The sequence below is a fragment of the Aulonocara sp. 'chitande type north' Nkhata Bay genome, linkage group LG23, assembly GCF_057382095.1.
Source record: "Aulonocara sp. 'chitande type north' Nkhata Bay isolate Kocher_YH1m ecotype deep benthic linkage group LG23, A_spYH_male_GT1.1, whole genome shotgun sequence".
NCBI lineage: Eukaryota > Metazoa > Chordata > Actinopteri > Cichliformes > Cichlidae > Aulonocara > Aulonocara sp. 'chitande type north' Nkhata Bay.
In genome coordinates, this window is record NC_141365.1 from 3,202,886 (window position 1) to 3,226,405 (window position 23,520).

General features: G+C 42.9%; 6 protein-coding genes across 6 annotated transcripts; all 6 read right to left on the reverse strand.

Annotated features, from left to right (window-relative positions):
- Positions 1-376: 376 nt before the first annotated feature.
- Positions 377-2,097, reverse strand: LOC147300894 (E3 SUMO-protein ligase ZBED1-like). Its single transcript, XM_086282267.1, has 2 exons — positions 1,025-2,097; positions 377-755 (listed from the first exon to the last, which is right to left on the reverse strand). Exons 1-2 carry the CDS (start codon positions 2,095-2,097, stop codon positions 377-379), a joined length of 1,452 nt encoding a protein of 483 aa, XP_086138393.1.
- Positions 2,098-3,753: 1,656 nt separating this feature from the next.
- LOC147300895 (uncharacterized) lies at positions 3,754-5,541 on the reverse strand. The gene has a single exon (XM_086282349.1). The coding sequence runs from the start codon at positions 5,539-5,541 to the stop codon at positions 3,754-3,756; it is 1,788 nt and encodes a 595-aa protein (XP_086138475.1).
- Positions 5,542-8,659: 3,118 nt separating this feature from the next.
- LOC147300896 (E3 SUMO-protein ligase ZBED1-like) lies at positions 8,660-10,368 on the reverse strand. The gene is made up of 2 exons (XM_086282268.1): positions 9,296-10,368; positions 8,660-9,038 (listed from the first exon to the last, which is right to left on the reverse strand). Exons 1-2 carry the CDS (start codon positions 10,366-10,368, stop codon positions 8,660-8,662), a joined length of 1,452 nt encoding a protein of 483 aa, XP_086138394.1.
- A 1,653-nt stretch (positions 10,369-12,021) lies between these two features.
- On the reverse strand, positions 12,022-13,809 carry LOC147300897 (uncharacterized). Its single transcript, XM_086282348.1, has one exon. The coding sequence runs from the start codon at positions 13,807-13,809 to the stop codon at positions 12,022-12,024; it is 1,788 nt and encodes a 595-aa protein (XP_086138474.1).
- A 3,118-nt stretch (positions 13,810-16,927) lies between these two features.
- Positions 16,928-18,648, reverse strand: LOC147300898 (E3 SUMO-protein ligase ZBED1-like). The gene is made up of 2 exons (XM_086282271.1): positions 17,576-18,648; positions 16,928-17,306 (listed from the first exon to the last, which is right to left on the reverse strand). The coding sequence occupies exons 1-2, from the start codon at positions 18,646-18,648 to the stop codon at positions 16,928-16,930; spliced, it is 1,452 nt and encodes a 483-aa protein (XP_086138397.1).
- Positions 18,649-20,309: 1,661 nt separating this feature from the next.
- Positions 20,310-22,097, reverse strand: LOC147300899 (uncharacterized). Its single transcript, XM_086282871.1, has one exon. It carries the CDS (start codon positions 22,095-22,097, stop codon positions 20,310-20,312), a length of 1,788 nt encoding a protein of 595 aa, XP_086138997.1.
- Between the last annotated feature and the right edge of the window lie 1,423 nt (positions 22,098-23,520).

The window sequence follows — 23,520 nt, forward strand, 5'->3', positions numbered from 1 at the left end:
GCAAGGGGGCTTGGTTTGAGAGGTTTTTGGCATCTGTGATGTGATTTACAACCATCCACCCATGTACAGCAAGAAGCCGCACTCACAACCGTGGGCATCAGCAAGTTGGTGAAATTTAAACAAAACAAAACAGCATTCCATCTGAAACTCTCTTATTGTACCCAAAATACAAATTTTAGTGATTACATGTGGCTTCATTAATTATGTTCAAACGGATGAATACATAACGCAAGTAATAACTTTATGATCAGTCAGTGAATGAAGGAGCTCAAGAGTGCAAATATAGTTGCAATAAAGTGACAAATATGCCCTTTTATGTCAAACAAAGACCGAAATAAGTGGCATCAGTGTGAGGATGAGAATGAGCAATCCAACCTCACACTGCAGATATCAGGGCAAAGCACAGTGGGGGGGTTGCAGTCTTCTTGGCTGGACCTTCTTCTGCAGTGTGTGATCTTCTAGGAGAGTCTTCATGCAGCATGCCTGCCAGTGTGGTCCACACTGCTTCTCTGTCAGTCTTGGGCACACTGCGTAGGTCTTTAAAACGTGGGTCCAGTGCAGTTGCGATCTGGAGCCATGCATAGTTGGTATGTTCCTGGCGGGAAGCAAGGTCTTCCTTAAACTTCTCTTTAAACCTCACCACATATGCAGGGTCCTCATCAGTTACTTCCATGACACGGCGCAGGTGGCAGAAGGCTGGTAGAACTACAGAGCAGGAGACGTAGGCCTCTCCTCCCAGCAGTTCAGTCACATATCTGCAGTGGAATACACACACACACACACACACACACACACACACACACACACACACACACACACACACACACACACACACACACACACACAGAGAGAGAGATAAGACAGCAAATTTAAAAAAGCTTTTTAATACTAGGTAATATTAATAAAATATTTGATTTCATTTATTTTTTAAATAAGACATTTTCATAATAACAAAACTGATTTAAGATGTATGTTTGATACATTTAATCTAAACCTACAATTATGGTCACAATGACAGGCTCACCTGCAGGGCTCTAGAAGTGTCTCCAGTCTCTGGAGTTTGTCCCACTCTGGAGGCGTCAGGAGGACAAGTTTATGCTTTTGTTTATCCAGAGTCGCGGTTACTGCAGTTTGGTTGCGGATCAAGCGCTTCACCATCTCCAGCGTGGAGTTCCAGCGCGTAGGCACGTCCTGGGCCAACGGCTCCTGCTTGCGCCCCAGTGACACCTGCTCTGCGTTCAGCTCTGCTGTGTTTGCTGGGCTGTGCTTAAAATGGCCAACAATTTTGCGGCATTTGGCCAGCGCAGTGACAAAGCCACTGTCTGCGAGACTCACTGTGATGCATCTCTGTAGAATGTGCGCGGTACACGGCATGTGATTGAATGGCATGATGCGAGCCGCGGCGATCATATTGCGCGCACTGTCCGTGCCTACTGTTGTCACCTTCTCCTCAATTCTCCACCTGCGAGCAACAGTCTGGAACTGCTCTGCACAAGCCTCCGCAAAGTGCCGCTCTTCCGTTTTCATTATAGTCAGCGCAAAGGATGTCAGACCCCAGGCTTCAGTGATTAAATGCGCAGTAACTCCCAGGTAATTGTCATTACTCAATGATGTCCAGTGGTCTCCTGTCAGAGCCACGCATTCTGTGTGAACTAAAGCCTCTTCTTTTTTCTTTTTCTCCGTTTCATACAGTTCGTGGATTCGAATTGTTATTGTGCTTCTCGCTGGGGGCTTGTAGGACGCGTCCTGAGATGCAACCTTTAAAACATCCGCAAAGCCCTTGTCCTCCACAATGCTTAGCGGTCTGCAGTCCTTTGCTATCCATTTGGCTATATTGTCGGTCAGTTTGTCCAAAGAAGACTTACCGAGTGGCCTGCGTTCACTAAGAGTGGTCTGACGCAGGCCGGGTGAAGCTGCTGCCCCGACAAACGCGTGTTTGGCATTAAGGTGGTATTTTAAGGTCGAATTTGAACGGTGAAATTGAAACTCTTTACTACAGTGAGTGCAAATTACAACGCGTTTGTTTATTGTCCCATCTATGTTCTTCTTGTATTTAAATTCCCCATCCAGAAGGCCATCCGCTTCCTGCTTCTCCATTTTCAGTGGCGCGGTAAACAAATCAAGTGGAATTATGGGAGCGACTTATCTGCGTGTTGCGCTAAATAGTTAAATATTCTAACGTAATTAATTCCAAAATTTAATTATCGCAATTAACGCGTTAATTTCGACAGCTATAAATATAATATAATATAATATAATATAATATAATATAATATATCATGTTGCTATTTAATGTTTTTTGTTCGTGTTGCAGCTGCTCTGTGAGCCAAGCTTTCGTTGTCTAAATTCAATGGCAATATATCTCTGCACCACACGATGGCGATAGATTCTCACAGACAGTCTGTGCTCTGCTTCCGCCACCAGTCATCTTTAAATCTTTTTTTTAATTCAATGAAACCTTTATTTAACTGTCCATCTCGCGGCATTACTTAAAAAAAATCATATTTAAATACAAAGAAGATTAAATACATGAACGACAGTAAATTGATAAAATAAGAGCAAATAAATATATTTACAAATGATAGCAACATCAATGGAATAAAAGCATGAACAGCAGCAGAAGGAGAAAGAGGCCTGTATCTACATTATTACTCTGGCAGCTCTCAGTCTCCATACAGACAGGACACGTTGCAGCGTAATTGCAGACAGGTGCGTGGGCCTGAGCTCCGCCCAGGCAGAATGACGAGTGGAAGAAAGCAGCAACACAATAAACATATGTAGCCTTGCGGAGCCGGCCGGGCAGACACCGAGACAGAGTGCAACGATTTTATACGTGACAACACACACAAAAAAACACACACAACAAAAATCAGAATGTGTTTGTGATTTGGATTTTTATTTAAAGGTGAAACCTTTTTTCTTTTCTTGTTTTGCCAGATTAGACATTTTGATTCATTTCATTTAGTTTTTTTGTTTTACTTTGATGCTATAATAGATGTTTTTAAAATGTAGTCATATTTAATACTATATTGCAGGGGTGCCCAATCCCGGTCCTCGAGAGCTACCGTCCTGCAGCTTTTAGATGCATCCCTACTCCAACACAGCTGAATCAAATGGTTTGATTACCTCTTCAGCATGGCATCGTGTTTGGCAAAGGCCTGATAACAAGCCATTCATTTGATTCAGCTGTGTTGGAGTAGGGATGCATCTAAAAGCTGCAGGATAGTAGCTCTCGAGGACTGGGATTGGGCAGCCCTGCTATATTGCATCATGGCAAAACAACAGTCTCCTCAAGCTGCTTTATACTGTAAGGTAAAAACACTACAGTAAAAGCCAGAAAACCCCAACAATCCAATGATCCCCTTTGAGCAAGCACTGGGCGACAGTGGGGAGGAAAAACTCCCTTTAGGAAGAAACCTCCGGCAGAACCAGGCTCAAGAAGGGGCGGCCATCTGCTGCGACCGGTTGGGGGTGGGTGGGCAATCTCAGTCCACGAGGGCCGGTGTCCCTGCAGGTTTTAGATGTGTCCTCGAACCAACACAGCTGATTTAAACGGCTAAATTAGCTCCTCAACATGTCCTGAAGTTCTCCAGAGGCCTGGTAACGAACTAATCATGTGATTCAGGTGTGTTGAGCCAAGGTGAGATCTAAAACCTGCAGGGACACCGGCCCTCGTGGACTGAGAATGCCCACCCATGATATAGGGAGACAAGATGAAGTATACTTCTAATGGCCTATTTTAGCAGTTAATTTTTAACAATCAACTGGTGGTAATCCATCATCAGAATTGAGGAAAGGTGGTGTTGATGGAGACTCTACAGGAGGATTCACTGGGGAAGCCATACCTGCACTTCTGCCAGGGTGTCTTGGACGTACCTGAATAAATGTAGTTTTCCCTGGAAGTGGACGAGGATTAATCTGAGACGGAGTCTCCTCAGAACATCTCCCCATCATGCTTCTATGGTCCAACGATGCCAGCTTTTGTCCTTTCTGTTTTTCTAATTTAAGCTGGAGTTGAGCGTCTTTCACTCTAGATTTTAGATGACCTATCTCTTTTTCTTCATTGGCAGCCTTTTGGATAATCTGGTTCACTGGTCCAATGAGCTCCTCTCTTTGTCGGAATAAAGCGTACTCGGAAGACTTTACCATGTCATTGTACTGCTTTTTAAATGATTCCAGCTCCCGTGTTTTAGCTAGTAAAGCTGCATCTAGATCCTTGCATCTGATACGTAGACAGTTCAGCTGTTTTTCAAGAAACTCCGTTGTTCCAACAAAGGGGGTGCCTTCCACTCCGTCTACGTATTTCTTTTTCAAGTAGTGGAACATATCCCTAAATTCCACCTTTTCTTTTCCTCTCAAGTGACCTTCATGTGGAAATGCCTTTTCAAAGGACAAAACGCACTGGCACAATTCCTCTTGGAAGTAGCGCTCTTTCTTCTCCAGCCAATTCACTTTGGATATAAATCTTTCCCGTTGCTTTTTTGTGGAGCGCAGTTTCTCTTCCAGCGCCACCTTTTCAGCCAGTGCCTGATTGTGTGCCGCTTTTACTTTGTGCCGGTCCACTGCTGTCTTTCTGTGGTTTTCCTGCTCTGTGCTTAGGGCCTTTTTGACGTCTTCAATTTTCTTTTTCAAAGAATCAACTTCGTCTTCAAGCATAGCCTTCATTTTCTTTTCCAAGGCCAGAGCTCTAATATTACTCTGGCATTTCTGCTTGATCGCCATATTCTGGGCCTTTTGGTCGTCTATCACTTTGCCCATTTGACCTTTCTCCTCTGTTAATTCTTTCATGTTTTTAACCATAAATTCATTTTCGTCTTGTAACTGTGTATTATGCCACAAAACACCGTCAATCCAACACTGCGAGGATTGACGTTCTTCCTCGCGTTCCTTAACCGCATTGACGGTCACACCTCTACTATTTTTTACTGCCGTCTGCAGCTTTTCTATTTTGGAGTCATACATGTTGATCACCTCTTCTAACTTCCTGTCTGCAGCATTTGCTTTGTTTTCCAGTTTTTTAGTATTTTCCTGGTAAAACTGCTGCATCTTATTTTTTTCCTCTTTGTGGCGTTTCAATAATAATTCAACAACTTGGCTGTTGTGAAATTGCTGACGTGCCACCTTTTCTTTCTCTGTTTCCAGCAGTCCTTGCAGGACTTGGACTTCGTCCTCGTGTTTTTCTTTAAGCTCAGCCAGAGTTTTCTCCGTCTCTGCGCGGAACTTTACCAGAGCTTCGTGGTCATCTTTTATCGAGTCCAACCTGTCTGCGATGTTTGTCCTGTCATCCAAGACCGAACCCAGCAGCTTATTATTCTGCAAAAGTTCATTGTTTTCTTTTGTTAGATCCTCGATCCGTTTCTTATTGACTGTATGCAGGTTTTTGAAGTAGTCAAGCTCAGTTTTGAGCTTTTCAACCTCGTCGATCATTGGCTGCAGTCTTTGCTCGAACTGTCTGGCATATGTTTCTTTTTCTTTTTCACTTTTTTTAACCATTGTTTTCGAGAAATTAACATTTCTGTCTTTGTTAGCTTTCGAACTCATTTCTGCTTTTTTATGTGCTGTATCACTCCAACAAAACGATAGCTTAATGAATTCCCTTTGACAGCTGTCCTCTATTTATAGACTTGAACATCAAAGGATGAAAGGACTGTCACTATGACATCACCACGTTCTGTGACGTAACAGGGCTTTGGAGCGTGATGTCACGGGGGTGGGCGTGGAAAGGATTTTGGGGGTCTAAACAAAGCGTGTCTTTTTTTTAAAACTTTATTTAACAAACAATGAGTATACAACATACGAACAGATGAAGTATACAACAGAACATGAACACAAAAAGCCAAGGGTGAAAGAAAAAGGTAACAATTATAAGAATACACGCAAAAATTCACATACATATATTGTTGTGAGAGCCTTTTTGTTGGTGCAGTCTGATATTGATTGTATGTGCATGTGCACATCCTTAAAATAATGACAGAAATATGGTGTTTTGTTAGTAAACTTACATTTATGGATAAAAAATTTAGCTAAAAGTATTAAGAAATTTATCATAAAAAACATTTCTCATACTTCTTGGGGAACTTAAAGAAACAGAATAAAACATTTTCCCATCGTAAAGAAAACTCCCTTAAAATATGGACAATAACAAAGCTGCTAAATTCCTTCCAGAATCTCTGTGTAAAAGAACAGTACCAAAAAAGATGTGTCACCGTTTCTGGATGATCCCCACAGAAAGTACAATTAGTATTTATGTCCCTTTTAAATTTGACCATGTAGTGACTGGCTGGATAACATGTATGTCGAATTTTAAAAGAGACTTCTTTCACCTTATTTACAATCAAATATTTATGGGGGACCATCCAGACTGTCTTCCGCTTGATATCTGGAACACTGATTGGAAAATTATATAGTGCAATAAAGTCGTTGTAAGTAAGTAGTTGTCCCTCTTTACTAACCAGCTGAGCCACCAATAGGATCCCATTTTGGAGCCAAGTTTCCAGGAAAAGTGATTTATTTTTCTATAAAATATCTCTGTTGTTCCAGATAAGGTATTTGTGAGGTGAGAAGTTGTGTTTATAAATGAGGGTCCACGCTAAGAGGACCTGCTTATGGAAGGATGAAAGCTTTACAGGGACTTTCTCAACATTGTAATTACAATTTCAAATAAAAGTAAAGCCACCAAAACGAGAGAAAATGTGGTATGGTATAAAGTTCCAGATAGAGGTAGGGTTTTAAGAAAATGTTTGGCCCAATTAATTTTGAAAGTGTTATTTAAAGTAGAAAAGTCTAAGACGTTAAGCCCACCTGATTCGTACTTATTCATCACAACAGTTTTTCTAATATAGTGCGTACGGTTTTTCCATATAAAATTAAAGAGCATACGGTCAATATCTTTACTACTTTTCTTATCCAGATGTAAGGAGAGAGCAGCATATGTTCATCGGGATATCCCTTCAGCTTTAGTAATTAACACTCTACCTTTCAAAGACAAGTCCCTTGTTCCAAGATGGCGCCGCCGCGTATGGATGCCCCGGTGCTTCAGTGCGTTACTTCTGTTTTGTTTTTGTGCATAACTTCTGTGTCTGGGCACTCCTCTGGATATTCTTACACTAGAGAAGAGCTTCTTAACTACAGGACTACAACACCTGTGGATTTACTTCCAATATTTGTCGCATCTGCGGCAGATTTACTGCAGACTCTGATCAGGAAAGTGAGACGCCGAAAGCGAGGAAAGCGAGCCGGCGCACTCGTGCGTCTGAGGAGACGCGGACTGCGAACTGCTCTTCCTGGGATCTTCCTTTCCAACGTACGCTCACTCAGGAATGAGATGGACGAGCTGGCCCTGATGAGAAGCATGAACAGAGACGTTGCCTCCTCCTGTGTCTTGTGTTTTACGGAGTCGTGGCTCTGTGAGGACATCCCGGACAGCGCGCTCAAGCTGGAGGGCTTTCATCTGCTGCGCGCGGACCGGCAGGCCTCTCTCTCTGGTAAGACCACAGGTGGACGTGTCTGCTTCTACATTAATAGTGGCTGGTGCACAGATGTAACAGTGATTGCTCAGCACTGCTCTTCCTCTCTGGAATACCTTTTTATTCACTGCAAACCGTTTTATTCTCCGCGGGAGTTTGCTTCATTCATCTTGGCCGCTGTTTACATCCCGCCAGATGCGGATGCGCAGGCAGCTCAGTGCGCACTCGCGGAGCAGATACTGCACATGGAGCGGACATTCCCGGACTCTCTCATCATTGCTCTTGGGGACTTTTACAACACCCCCCTCCTCACCCCACACAAAAGAGGATTTCACACCACCTCCTCCCACCACAACCCTTCATATTCATGAAGCAGATGCGAGGAAGCAGTTTAAGAGTCTGAATGCTCGGAAAGCTCCCGGCCCAGACGGTGTGTCTCGTCTACTGGACGCAGCCGGAGGGTTCACTTGGTTGTTTGCTCTCAATAGAAGCTGAGCGCGTCTCCGTGTCTGTGCTGGTAAACGATACTGAGTCCCAGTGCTCAGTAAACTGTACACCTGACCGTTATTCTCCCACTGAATCCGGTGTGTCCACGGTCCAACACGTGCTCAACACGATGGTGCTGACCGGTGCCCAAACACACCAGAACACCAAATAAGTAAAATAACACAAACACGAACTTCTCCATGGCTCGTCGGGATGGCAACTGCTCCAAAAGTGACACATGAAATAGGCTGACATTTGAGTTTGACACGGGAGGTGAGGGGGTGTTTTGAATATGCTTGACTCCGTCACGAGGTTGCGCACAGCATCACCGGCAAGGGGGCTTGGTTTGAGAGGTTTTTGGCATCTGTGATGTGATTTACAACCATCCACCCATGTACAGCAAGAAGCCGCACTCACAACCGTGGGCATCAGCAAGTTGGTGAAATTTAAACAAAACAAAACAGCATTCCATCTGAAACTCTCTTATTGTACCCAAAATACAAATTTTAGTGATTACATGTGGCTTCATTAATTATGTTCAAACGGATGAATACATAACGCAAGTAATAACTTTATGATCAGTCAGTGAATGAAGGAGCTCAAGAGTGCAAATATAGTTGCAATAAAGTGACAAATATGCCCTTTTATGTCAAACAAAGACCGAAATAAGTGGCATCAGTGTGAGGATGAGAATGAGCGATCCAACCTCACACTGCAGATATCAGGGCAAAGCACAGTGGGGGGGTTGCAGTCTTCTTGGCTGGACCTTCTTCTGCAGTGTGTGATCTTCTAGGAGAGTCTTCATGCAGCATGCCTGCCAGTGTGGTCCACACTGCTTCTCTGTCAGTCTTGGGCACACTGCGTAGGTCTTTAAAACGTGGGTCCAGTGCAGTTGCGATCTGGAGCCATGCATAGTTGGTATGTTCCTGGCGGGAAGCAAGGTCTTCCTTAAACTTCTCTTTAAACCTCACCACATATGCAGGGTCCTCATCAGTTACTTCCATGACACGGCGCAGGTGGCAGAAGGCTGGTAGAACTACAGAGCAGGAGACGTAGGCCTCTCCTCCCAGCAGTTCAGTCACATATCTGCAGTGGAATACACACACACACACACACACACACACACACACACACACACACACACACACACACACACACACAGAGAGAGAGAGAGATAAGACAGCAAATTTAAAAAAGCTTTTTAATACTAGGTAATATTAATAAAATATTTGATTTCATTTATTTTTTAAATAAGACATTTTCATAATAACAAAACTGATTTAAGATGTATGTTTGATACATTTAATCTAAACCTACAATTATGGTCACAATGACAGGCTCACCTGCAGGGCTCTAGAAGTGTCTCCAGTCTCTGGAGTTTGTCCCACTCTGGAGGCGTCAGGAGGACAAGTTTATGCTTTTGTTTATCCAGAGTCGCGGTTACTGCAGTTTGGTTGCGGATCAAGCGCTTCACCATCTCCAGCGTGGAGTTCCAGCGCGTAGGCACGTCCTGGGCCAACGGCTCCTGCTTGCGCCCCAGTGACACCTGCTCTGCGTTCAGCTCTGCTGTGTTTGCTGGGCTGTGCTTAAAATGGCCAACAATTTTGCGGCATTTGGCCAGCGCAGTGACAAAGCCACTGTCTGCGAGACTCACTGTGATGCATCTCTGTAGAATGTGCGCGGTACACGGCATGTGATTGAATGGCATGATGCGAGCCGCGGCGATCATATTGCGCGCACTGTCCGTGCCTACTGTTGTCACCTTCTCCTCAATTCTCCACCTGCGAGCAACAGTCTGGAACTGCTCTGCACAAGCCTCCGCAAAGTGCCGCTCTTCCGTTTTCATTATAGTCAGCGCAAAGGATGTCAGACCCCAGGCTTCAGTGATTAAATGCGCAGTAACTCCCAGGTAATTGTCATTACTCAATGATGTCCAGTGGTCTCCTGTCAGAGCCACGCATTCTGTGTGAACTAAAGCCTCTTCTTTTTTCTTTTTCTCCGTTTCATACAGTTCGTGGATTCGAATTGTTATTGTGCTTCTCGCTGGGGGCTTGTAGGACGCGTCCTGAGATGCAACCTTTAAAACATCCGCAAAGCCCTTGTCCTCCACAATGCTTAGCGGTCTGCAGTCCTTTGCTATCCATTTGGCTATATTGTCGGTCAGTTTGTCCAAAGAAGACTTACCGAGTGGCCTGCGTTCACTAAGAGTGGTCTGACGCAGGCCGGGTGAAGCTGCTGCCCCGACAAACGCGTGTTTGGCATTAAGGTGGTATTTTAAGGTCGAATTTGAACGGTGAAATTGAAACTCTTTACTACAGTGAGTGCAAATTACAACGCGTTTGTTTATTGTCCCATCTATGTTCTTCTTGTATTTAAATTCCCCATCCAGAAGGCCATCCGCTTCCTGCTTCTCCATTTTCAGTGGCGCGGTAAACAAATCAAGTGGAATTATGGGAGCGACTTATCTGCGTGTTGCGCTAAATAGTTAAATATTCTAACGTAATTAATTCCAAAATTTAATTATCGCAATTAACGCGTTAATTTCGACAGCTATAAATATAATATAATATAATATAATATAATATAATATATCATGTTGCTATTTAATGTTTTTTGTTCGTGTTGCAGCTGCTCTGTGAGCCAAGCTTTCGTTGTCTAAATTCAATGGCAATATATCTCTGCACCACACGATGGCGATAGATTCTCACAGACAGTCTGTGCTCTGCTTCCGCCACCAGTCATCTTTAAATCTTTTTTTTAATTCAATGAAACCTTTATTTAACTGTCCATCTCGCGGCATTACTTAAAAAAAAAATCATATTTAAATACAAAGAAGATTAAATACATGAACGACAGTAAATTGATAAAATAAGAGCAAATAAATATATTTACAAATGATAGCAACATCAATGGAATAAAAGCATGAACAGCAGCAGAAGGAGAAAGAGGCCTGTATCTACATTATTACTCTGGCAGCTCTCAGTCTCCATACAGACAGGACACGTTGCAGCGTAATTGCAGACAGGTGCGTGGGCCTGAGCTCCGCCCAGGCAGAATGACGAGTGGAAGAAAGCAGCAACACAATAAACATATGTAGCCTTGCGGAGCCGGCCGGGCAGACACCGAGACAGAGTGCAACGATTTTATACGTGACAACACACACAAAAAAACACACACAACAAAAATCAGAATGTGTTTGTGATTTGGATTTTTATTTAAAGGTGAAACCTTTTTTCTTTTCTTGTTTTGCCAGATTAGACATTTTGATTCATTTCATTTAGTTTTTTTGTTTTACTTTGATGCTATAATAGATGTTTTTAAAATGTAGTCATATTTAATACTATATTGCAGGGGTGCCCAATCCCGGTCCTCGAGAGCTACCGTCCTGCAGCTTTTAGATGCATCCCTACTCCAACACAGCTGAATCAAATGGTTTGATTACCTCTTCAGCATGGCATCGTGTTTGGCAAAGGCCTGATAACAAGCCATTCATTTGATTCAGCTGTGTTGGAGTAGGGATGCATCTAAAAGCTGCAGGATAGTAGCTCTCGAGGACTGGGATTGGGCAGCCCTGCTATATTGCATCATGGCAAAACAACAGTCTCCTCAAGCTGCTTTATACTGTAAGGTAAAAACACTACAGTAAAAGCCAGAAAACCCCAACAATCCAATGATCCCCTTTGAGCAAGCACTGGGCGACAGTGGGGAGGAAAAACTCCCTTTAGGAAGAAACCTCCGGCAGAACCAGGCTCAAGAAGGGGCGGCCATCTGCTGCGACCGGTTGGGGGTGGGTGGGCAATCTCAGTCCACGAGGGCCGGTGTCCCTGCAGGTTTTAGATGTGTCCTCGAACCAACACAGCTGATTTAAACGGCTAAATTAGCTCCTCAACATGTCCTGAAGTTCTCCAGAGGCCTGGTAACGAACTAATCATGTGATTCAGGTGTGTTGAGCCAAGGTGAGATCTAAAACCTGCAGGGACACCGGCCCTCGTGGACTGAGAATGCCCACCCATGATATAGGGAGACAAGATGAAGTATACTTCTAATGGCCTATTTTAGCAGTTAATTTTTAACAATCAACTGGTGGTAATCCATCATCAGAATTGAGGAAAGGTGGTGTTGATGGAGACTCTACAGGAGGATTCACTGGGGAAGCCATACCTGCACTTCTGCCAGGGTGTCTTGGACGTACCTGAATAAATGTAGTTTTCCCTGGAAGTGGACGAGGATTAATCTGAGACGGAGTCTCCTCAGAACATCTCCCCATCATGCTTCTATGGTCCAACGATGCCAGCTTTTGTCCTTTCTGTTTTTCTAATTTAAGCTGGAGTTGAGCGTCTTTCACTCTAGATTTTAGATGACCTATCTCTTTTTCTTCATTGGCAGCCTTTTGGATAATCTGGTTCACTGGTCCAATGAGCTCCTCTCTTTGTCGGAATAAAGCGTACTCGGAAGACTTTACCATGTCATTGTACTGCTTTTTAAATGATTCCAGCTCCCGTGTTTTAGCTAGTAAAGCTGCATCTAGATCCTTGCATCTGATACGTAGACAGTTCAGCTGTTTTTCAAGAAACTCCGTTGTTCCAACAAAGGGGGTGCCTTCCACTCCGTCTACGTATTTCTTTTTCAAGTAGTGGAACATATCCCTAAATTCCACCTTTTCTTTTCCTCTCAAGTGACCTTCATGTGGAAATGCCTTTTCAAAGGACAAAACGCACTGGCACAATTCCTCTTGGAAGTAGCGCTCTTTCTTCTCCAGCCAATTCACTTTGGATATAAATCTTTCCCGTTGCTTTTTTGTGGAGCGCAGTTTCTCTTCCAGCGCCACCTTTTCAGCCAGTGCCTGATTGTGTGCCGCTTTTACTTTGTGCCGGTCCACTGCTGTCTTTCTGTGGTTTTCCTGCTCTGTGCTTAGGGCCTTTTTGACGTCTTCAATTTTCTTTTTCAAAGAATCAACTTCGTCTTCAAGCATAGCCTTCATTTTCTTTTCCAAGGCCAGAGCTCTAATATTACTCTGGCATTTCTGCTTGATCGCCATATTCTGGGCCTTTTGGTCGTCTATCACTTTGCCCATTTGACCTTTCTCCTCTGTTAATTCTTTCATGTTTTTAACCATAAATTCATTTTCGTCTTGTAACTGTGTATTATGCCACAAAACACCGTCAATCCAACACTGCGAGGATTGACGTTCTTCCTCGCGTTCCTTAACCGCATTGACGGTCACACCTCTACTATTTTTTACTGCCGTCTGCAGCTTTTCTATTTTGGAGTCATACATGTTGATCACCTCTTCTAACTTCCTGTCTGCAGCATTTGCTTTGTTTTCCAGTTTTTTAGTATTTTCCTGGTAAAACTGCTGCATCTTATTTTTTTCCTCTTTGTGGCGTTTCAATAATAATTCAACAACTTGGCTGTTGTGAAATTGCTGACGTGCCACCTTTTCTTTCTCTGTTTCCAGCAGTCCTTGCAGGACTTGGACTTCGTCCTCGTGTTTTTCTTTAAGCTCAGCCAGAGTTTTCTCCGTCTCTGCGCGGAACTTTACCAGAGCTTCGTGGTCATCTTTTATCGAGTCCAACCTGTCTGCGATGTTTGTCCTGTCATCCAAGACCGAACCCAGCAGCTTATTATTCTGCAAAAGTTCATTGTTTTCTTTTGTTAGATCCTCGATCCGTTTCTTATTGACTGTATGCAGGTTTTTGAAGTAGTCAAGCTCAGTTTTGAGCTTTTCAACCTCGTCGATCATTGGCTGCAGTCTTTGCTCGAACTGTCTGGCATATGTTTCTTTTTCTTTTTCACTTTTTTTAACCATTGTTTTCGAGAAATTAACATTTCTGTCTTTGTTAGCTTTCGAACTCATTTCTGCTTTTTTATGTGCTGTATCACTCCAACAAAACGATAGCTTAATGAATTCCCTTTGACAGCTGTCCTCTATTTATAGACTTGAACATCAAAGGATGAAAGGACTGTCACTATGACATCACCACGTTCTGTGACGTAACAGGGCTTTGGAGCGTGATGTCACGGGGGTGGGCGTGGAAAGGATTTTGGGGGTCTAAACAAAGCGTGTCTTTTTTTTAAAACTTTATTTAACAAACAATGAGTATACAACATACGAACAGATGAAGTATACAACAGAACATGAACACAAAAAGCCAAGGGTGAAAGAAAAAGGTAACAATTATAAGAATACACGCAAAAATTCACATACATATATTGTTGTGAGAGCCTTTTTGTTGGTGCAGTCTGATATTGATTGTATGTGCATGTGCACATCCTTAAAATAATGACAGAAATATGGTGTTTTGTTAGTAAACTTACATTTATGGATAAAAAATTTAGCTAAAAGTATTAAGAAATTTATCATAAAAAACATTTCTCATACTTCTTGGGGAACTTAAAGAAACAGAATAAAACATTTTCCCATCGTAAAGAAAACTCCCTTAAAATATGGACAATAACAAAGCTGCTAAATTCCTTCCAGAATCTCTGTGTAAAAGAACAGTACCAAAAAAGATGTGTCACCGTTTCTGGATGATCCCCACAGAAAGTACAATTAGTATTTATGTCCCTTTTAAATTTGACCATGTAGTGACTGGCTGGATAACATGTATGTCGAATTTTAAAAGAGACTTCTTTCACCTTATTTACAATCAAATATTTATGGGGGACCATCCAGACTGTCTTCCGCTTGATATCTGGAACACTGATTGGAAAATTATATAGTGCAATAAAGTCGTTGTAAGTAAGTAGTTGTCCCTCTTTACTAACCAGCTGAGCCACCAATAGGATCCCATTTTGGAGCCAAGTTTCCAGGAAAAGTGATTTATTTTTCTATAAAATATCTCTGTTGTTCCAGATAAGGTATTTGTGAGGTGAGAAGTTGTGTTTATAAATGAGGGTCCACGCTAAGAGGACCTGCTTATGGAAGGATGAAAGCTTTACAGGGACTTTCTCAACATTGTAATTACAATTTCAAATAAAAGTAAAGCCACCAAAACGAGAGAAAATGTGGTATGGTATAAAGTTCCAGATAGAGGTAGGGTTTTAAGAAAATGTTTGGCCCAATTAATTTTGAAAGTGTTATTTAAAGTAGAAAAGTCTAAGACGTTAAGCCCACCTGATTCGTACTTATTCATCACAACAGTTTTTCTAATATAGTGCGTACGGTTTTTCCATATAAAATTAAAGAGCATACGGTCAATATCTTTACTACTTTTCTTATCCAGATGTAAGGAGAGAGCAGCATATGTTCATCGGGATATCCCTTCAGCTTTAGTAATTAACACTCTACCTTTCAAAGACAAGTCCCTTGTTCCAAGATGGCGCCGCCGCGTATGGATGCCCCGGTGCTTCAGTGCGTTACTTCTGTTTTGTTTTTGTGCATAACTTCTGTGTCTGGGCACTCCTCTGGATATTCTTACACTAGAGAAGAGCTTCTTAACTACAGGACTACAACACCTGTGGATTTACTTCCAATATTTGTCGCATCTGCGGCAGATTTACTGCAGACTCTGATCAGGAAAGTGAGACGCCGAAAGCGAGGAAAGCGAGCCGGCGCACTCGTGCGTCTGAGGAGACGCGGACTGCGAACTGCTCTTCCTGGGATCTTCCTTTCCAACGTACGCTCACTCAGGAATGAGATGGACGAGCTGGCCCTGATGAGAAGCATGAACAGAGACGTTGCCTCCTCCTGTGTCTTGTGTTTTACGGAGTCGTGGCTCTGTGAGGACATCCCGGACAGCGCGCTCAAGCTGGAGGGCTTTCATCTGCTGCGCGCGGACCGGCAGGCCTCTCTCTCTGGTAAGACCACAGGTGGACGTGTCTGCTTCTACATTAATAGTGGCTGGTGCACAGATGTAACAGTGATTGCTCAGCACTGCTCTTCCTCTCTGGAATACCTTTTTATTCACTGCAAACCGTTTTATTCTCCGCGGGAGTTTGCTTCATTCATCTTGGCCGCTGTTTACATCCCGCCAGATGCGGATGCGCAGGCAGCTCAGTGCGCACTCGCGGAGCAGATACTGCACATGGAGCGGACATTCCCGGACTCTCTCATCATTGCTCTTGGGGACTTTTACAACACCCCCCTCCTCACCCCACACAAAAGAGGATTTCACACCACCTCCTCCCACCACAACCCTTCATATTCATGAAGCAGATGCGAGGAAGCAGTTTAAGAGTCTGAATGCTCGGAAAGCTCCCGGCCCAGACGGTGTGTCTCGTCTACTGGACGCAGCCGGAGGGTTCACTTGGTTGTTTGCTCTCAATAGAAGCTGAGCGCGTCTCCGTGTCTGTGCTGGTAAACGATACTGAGTCCCAGTGCTCAGTAAACTGTACACCTGACCGTTATTCTCCCACTGAATCCGGTGTGTCCACGGTCCAACACGTGCTCAACACGATGGTGCTGACCGGTGCCCAAACACACCAGAACACCAAATAAGTAAAATAACACAAACACGAACTTCTCCATGGCTCGTCGGGATGGCAACTGCTCCAAAAGTGACACATGAAATAGGCTGACATTTGAGTTTGACACGGGAGGTGAGGGGGTGTTTTGAATATGCTTGACTCCGTCACGAGGTTGCGCACAGCATCACCGGCAAGGGGGCTTGGTTTGAGAGGTTTTTGGCATCTGTGATGTGATTTACAACCATCCACCCATGTACAGCAAGAAGCCGCACTCACAACCGTGGGCATCAGCAAGTTGGTGAAATTTAAACAAAACAAAACAGCATTCCATCTGAAACTCTCTTATTGTACCCAAAATACAAATTTTAGTGATTACATGTGGCTTCATTAATTATGTTCAAACGGATGAATACATAACGCAAGTAATAACTTTATGATCAGTCAGTGAATGAAGGAGCTCAAGAGTGCAAATATAGTTGCAATAAAGTGACAAATATGCCCTTTTATGTCAAACAAAGACCGAAATAAGTGGCATCAGTGTGAGGATGAGAATGAGCGATCCAACCTCACACTGCAGATATCAGGGCAAAGCACAGTGGGGGGGTTGCAGTCTTCTTGGCTGGACCTTCTTCTGCAGTGTGTGATCTTCTAGGAGAGTCTTCATGCAGCATGCCTGCCAGTGTGGTCCACACTGCTTCTCTGTCAGTCTTGGGCACACTGCGTAGGTCTTTAAAACGTGGGTCCAGTGCAGTTGCGATCTGGAGCCATGCATAGTTGGTATGTTCCTGGCGGGAAGCAAGGTCTTCCTTAAACTTCTCTTTAAACCTCACCACATATGCAGGGTCCTCATCAGTTACTTCCATGACACGGCGCAGGTGGCAGAAGGCTGGTAGAACTACAGAGCAGGAGACGTAGGCCTCTCCTCCCAGCAGTTCAGTCACATATCTGCAGTGGAATACACACACACACACACACACACACACACACACACACACACACACACACACACACACACACACACACACACACAGAGAGAGAGAGAGAGATAAGACAGCAAATTTAAAAAAGCTTTTTAATACTAGGTAATATTAATAAAATATTTGATTTCATTTATTTTTTAAATAAGACATTTTCATAATAACAAAACTGATTTAAGATGTATGTTTGATACATTTAATCTAAACCTACAATTATGGTCACAATGACAGGCTCACCTGCAGGGCTCTAGAAGTGTCTCCAGTCTCTGGAGTTTGTCCCACTCTGGAGGCGTCAGGAGGACAAGTTTATGCTTTTGTTTATCCAGAGTCGCGGTTACTGCAGTTTGGTTGCGGATCAAGCGCTTCACCATCTCCAGCGTGGAGTTCCAGCGCGTAGGCACGTCCTGGGCCAACGGCTCCTGCTTGCGCCCCAGTGACACCTGCTCTGCGTTCAGCTCTGCTGTGTTTGCTGGGCTGTGCTTAAAATGGCCAACAATTTTGCGGCATTTGGCCAGCGCAGTGACAAAGCCACTGTCTGCGAGACTCACTGTGATGCATCTCTGTAGAATGTGCGCGGTACACGGCATGTGATTGAATGGCATGATGCGAGCCGCGGCGATCATATTGCGCGCACTGTCCGTGCCTACTGTTGTCACCTTCTCCTCAATTCTCCACCTGCGAGCAACAGTCTGGAACTGCTCTGCACAAGCCTCCGCAAAGTGCCGCTCTTCCGTTTTCATTATAGTCAGCGCAAAGGATGTCAGACCCCAGGCTTCAGTGATTAAATGCGCAGTAACTCCCAGGTAATTGTCATTACTCAATGATGTCCAGTGGTCTCCTGTCAGAGCCACGCATTCTGTGTGAACTAAAGCCTCTTCTTTTTTCTTTTTCTCCGTTTCATACAGTTCGTGGATTCGAATTGTTATTGTGCTTCTCGCTGGGGGCTTGTAGGACGCGTCCTGAGATGCAACCTTTAAAACATCCGCAAAGCCCTTGTCCTCCACAATGCTTAGCGGTCTGCAGTCCTTTGCTATCCATTTGGCTATATTGTCGGTCAGTTTGTCCAAAGAAGACTTACCGAGTGGCCTGCGTTCACTAAGAGTGGTCTGACGCAGGCCGGGTGAAGCTGCTGCCCCGACAAACGCGTGTTTGGCATTAAGGTGGTATTTTAAGGTCGAATTTGAACGGTGAAATTGAAACTCTTTACTACAGTGAGTGCAAATTACAACGCGTTTGTTTATTGTCCCATCTATGTTCTTCTTGTATTTAAATTCCCCATCCAGAAGGCCATCCGCTTCCTGCTTCTCCATTTTCAGTGGCGCGGTAAACAAATCAAGTGGAATTATGGGAGCGACTTATCTGCGTGTTGCGCTAAATAGTTAAATATTCTAACGTAATTAATTCCAAAATTTAATTATCGCAATTAACGCGTTAATTTCGACAGCTATAAATATAATATAATATAATATAATATAATATAATATAATATAATATATCATGTTGCTATTTAATGTTTTTTGTTCGTGTTGCAGCTGCTCTGTGAGCCAAGCTTTCGTTGTCTAAATTCAATGGCAATATATCTCTGCACCACACGATGGCGATAGATTCTCACAGACAGTCTGTGCTCTGCTTCCGCCACCAGTCATCTTTAAATTTTTTTTTTAATTCAATGAAACCTTTATTTAACTGTCCATCTCGCGGCATTACTTAAAAAAAATCATATTTAAATACAAAGAAGATTAAATACATGAACGACAGTAAATTGATAAAATAAGAGCAAATAAATATATTTACAAATGATAGCAACATCAATGGAATAAAAGCATGAACAGCAGCAGAAGGAGAAAGAGGCCTGTATCTACATTATTACTCTGGCAGCTCTCAGTCTCCATACAGACAGGACACGTTGCAGCGTAATTGCAGACAGGTGCGTGGGCCTGAGCTCCGCCCAGGCAGAATGACGAGTGGAAGAAAGCAGCAACACAATAAACATATGTAGCCTTGCGGAGCCGGCCGGGCAGACACCGAGACAGAGTGCAACGATTTTATACGTGACAACACACACAAAAAAACACACACAACAAAAATCAGAATGTGTTTGTGATTTGGATTTTTATTTAAAGGTGAAACCTTTTTTCTTTTCTTGTTTTGCCAGATTAGACATTTTGATTCATTTCATTTAGTTTTTTTGTTTTACTTTGATGCTATAATAGATGTTTTTAAAATGTAGTCATATTTAATACTATATTGCAGGGGTGCCCAATCCCGGTCCTCGAGAGCTACCGTCCTGCAGCTTTTAGATGCATCCCTACTCCAACACAGCTGAATCAAATGGTTTGATTACCTCTTCAGCATGGCATCGTGTTTGGCAAAGGCCTGATAACAAGCCATTCATTTGATTCAGCTGTGTTGGAGTAGGGATGCATCTAAAAGCTGCAGGATAGTAGCTCTCGAGGACTGGGATTGGGCAGCCCTGCTATATTGCATCATGGCAAAACAACAGTCTCCTCAAGCTGCTTTATACTGTAAGGTAAAAACACTACAGTAAAAGCCAGAAAACCCCAACAATCCAATGATCCCCTTTGAGCAAGCACTGGGCGACAGTGGGGAGGAAAAACTCCCTTTAGGAAGAAACCTCCGGCAGAACCAGGCTCAAGAAGGGGCGGCCATCTGCTGCGACCGGTTGGGGGTGGGTGGGCAATCTCAGTCCACGAGGGCCGGTGTCCCTGCAGGTTTTAGATGTGTCCTCGAACCAACACAGCTGATTTAAACGGCTAAATTAGCTCCTCAACATGTCCTGAAGTTCTCCAGAGGCCTGGTAACGAACTAATCATGTGATTCAGGTGTGTTGAGCCAAGGTGAGATCTAAAACCTGCAGGGACACCGGCCCTCGTGGACTGAGAATGCCCACCCATGATATAGGGAGACAAGATGAAGTATACTTCTAATGGCCTATTTTAGCAGTTAATTTTTAACAATCAACTGGTGGTAATCCATCATCAGAATTGAGGAAAGGTGGTGTTGATGGAGACTCTACAGGAGGATTCACTGGGGAAGCCATACCTGCACTTCTGCCAGGGTGTCTTGGACGTACCTGAATAAATGTAGTTTTCCCTGGAAGTGGACGAGGATTAATCTGAGACGGAGTCTCCTCAGAACATCTCCCCATCATGCTTCTATGGTCCAACGATGCCAGCTTTTGTCCTTTCTGTTTTTCTAATTTAAGCTGGAGTTGAGCGTCTTTCACTCTAGATTTTAGATGACCTATCTCTTTTTCTTCATTGGCAGCCTTTTGGATAATCTGGTTCACTGGTCCAATGAGCTCCTCTCTTTGTCGGAATAAAGCGTACTCGGAAGACTTTACCATGTCATTGTACTGCTTTTTAAATGATTCCAGCTCCCGTGTTTTAGCTAGTAAAGCTGCATCTAGATCCTTGCATCTGATACGTAGACAGTTCAGCTGTTTTTCAAGAAACTCCGTTGTTCCAACAAAGGGGGTGCCTTCCACTCCGTCTACGTATTTCTTTTTCAAGTAGTGGAACATATCCCTAAATTCCACCTTTTCTTTTCCTCTCAAGTGACCTTCATGTGGAAATGCCTTTTCAAAGGACAAAACGCACTGGCACAATTCCTCTTGGAAGTAGCGCTCTTTCTTCTCCAGCCAATTCACTTTGGATATAAATCTTTCCCGTTGCTTTTTTGTGGAGCGCAGTTTCTCTTCCAGCGCCACCTTTTCAGCCAGTGCCTGATTGTGTGCCGCTTTTACTTTGTGCCGGTCCACTGCTGTCTTTCTGTGGTTTTCCTGCTCTGTGCTTAGGGCCTTTTTGACGTCTTCAATTTTCTTTTTCAAAGAATCAACTTCGTCTTCAAGCATAGCCTTCATTTTCTTTTCCAAGGCCAGAGCTCTAATATTACTCTGGCATTTCTGCTTGATCGCCATATTCTGGGCCTTTTGGTCGTCTATCACTTTGCCCATTTGACCTTTCTCCTCTGTTAATTCTTTCATGTTTTTAACCATAAATTCATTTTCGTCTTGTAACTGTGTATTATGCCACAAAACACCGTCAATCCAACACTGCGAGGATTGACGTTCTTCCTCGCGTTCCTTAACCGCATTGACGGTCACACCTCTACTATTTTTTACTGCCGTCTGCAGCTTTTCTATTTTGGAGTCATACATGTTGATCACCTCTTCTAACTTCCTGTCTGCAGCATTTGCTTTGTTTTCCAGTTTTTTAGTATTTTCCTGGTAAAACTGCTGCATCTTATTTTTTTCCTCTTTGTGGCGTTTCAATAATAATTCAACAACTTGGCTGTTGTGAAATTGCTGACGTGCCACCTTTTCTTTCTCTGTTTCCAGCAGTCCTTGCAGGACTTGGACTTCGTCCTCGTGTTTTTCTTTAAGCTCAGCCAGAGTTTTCTCCGTCTCTGCGCGGAACTTTACCAGAGCTTCGTGGTCATCTTTTATCGAGTCCAACCTGTCTGCGATGTTTGTCCTGTCATCCAAGACCGAACCCAGCAGCTTATTATTCTGCAAAAGTTCATTGTTTTCTTTTGTTAGATCCTCGATCCGTTTCTTATTGACTGTATGCAGGTTTTTGAAGTAGTCAAGCTCAGTTTTGAGCTTTTCAACCTCGTCGATCATTGGCTGCAGTCTTTGCTCGAACTGTCTGGCATATGTTTCTTTTTCTTTTTCACTTTTTTTAACCATTGTTTTCGAGAAATTAACATTTCTGTCTTTGTTAGCTTTCGAACTCATTTCTGCTTTTTTATGTGCTGTATCACTCCAACAAAACGATAGCTTAATGAATTCCCTTTGACAGCTGTCCTCTATTTATAGACTTGAACATCAAAGGATGAAAGGACTGTCACTATGACATCACCACGTTCTGTGACGTAACAGGGCTTTGGAGCGTGATGTCACGGGGGTGGGCGTGGAAAGGATTTTGGGGGTCTAAACAAAGCGTGTCTTTTTTTTAAAACTTTATTTAACAAACAATGAGTATACAACATACGAACAGATGAAGTATACAACAGAACATGAACACAAAAAGCCAAGGGTGAAAGAAAAAGGTAACAATTATAAGAATACACGCAAAAATTCACATACATATATTGTTGTGAGAGCCTTTTTGTTGGTGCAGTCTGATATTGATTGTATGTGCATGTGCACATCCTTAAAATAATGACAGAAATATGGTGTTTTGTTAGTAAACTTACATTTATGGATAAAAAATTTAGCTAAAAGTATTAAGAAATTTATCATAAAAAACATTTCTCATACTTCTTGGGGAACTTAAAGAAACAGAATAAAACATTTTCCCATCGTAAAGAAAACTCCCTTAAAATATGGACAATAACAAAGCTGCTAAATTCCTTCCAGAATCTCTGTGTAAAAGAACAGTACCAAAAAAGATGTGTCACCGTTTCTGGATGATCCCCACAGAAAGTACAATTAGTATTTATGTCCCTTTTAAATTTGACCATGTAGTGACTGGCTGGATAACATGTATGTCGAATTTTAAAAGAGACTTCTTTCACCTTATTTACAATCAAATATTTATGGGGGACCATCCAGACTGTCTTCCGCTTGATATCTGGAACACTGATTGGAAAATTATATAGTGCAATAAAGTCGTTGTAAGTAAGTAGTTGTCCCTCTTTACTAACCAGCTGAGCCACCAATAGGATCCCATTTTGGAGCCAAGTTTCCAGGAAAAGTGATTTATTTTTCTATAAAATATCTCTGTTGTTCCAGATAAGGTATTTGTGAGGTGAGAAGTTGTGTTTATAAATGAGGGTCCACGCTAAGAGGACCTGCTTATGGAAGGATGAAAGCTTTACAGGGACTTTCTCAACATTGTAATTACAATTTCAAATAAAAGTAAAGCCACCAAAACGAGAGAAAATGTGGTATGGTATAAAGTTCCAGATAGAGGTAGGGTTTTAAGAAAATGTTTGGCCCAATTAATTTTGAAAGTGTTATTTAAAGTAGAAAAGTCTAAGACGTTAAGCCCACCTGATTCGTATTTATTCATCACAACAGTTTTTCTAATATAGTGCGTACGGTTTTTCCATATAAAATTAAAGAGCATACGGTCAATATCTTTACTACTTTTCTTATCCAGATGTAAGGAGAGAGCAGCATATGTTCATCGGGATATCCCTTCAGCTTTAGTAAT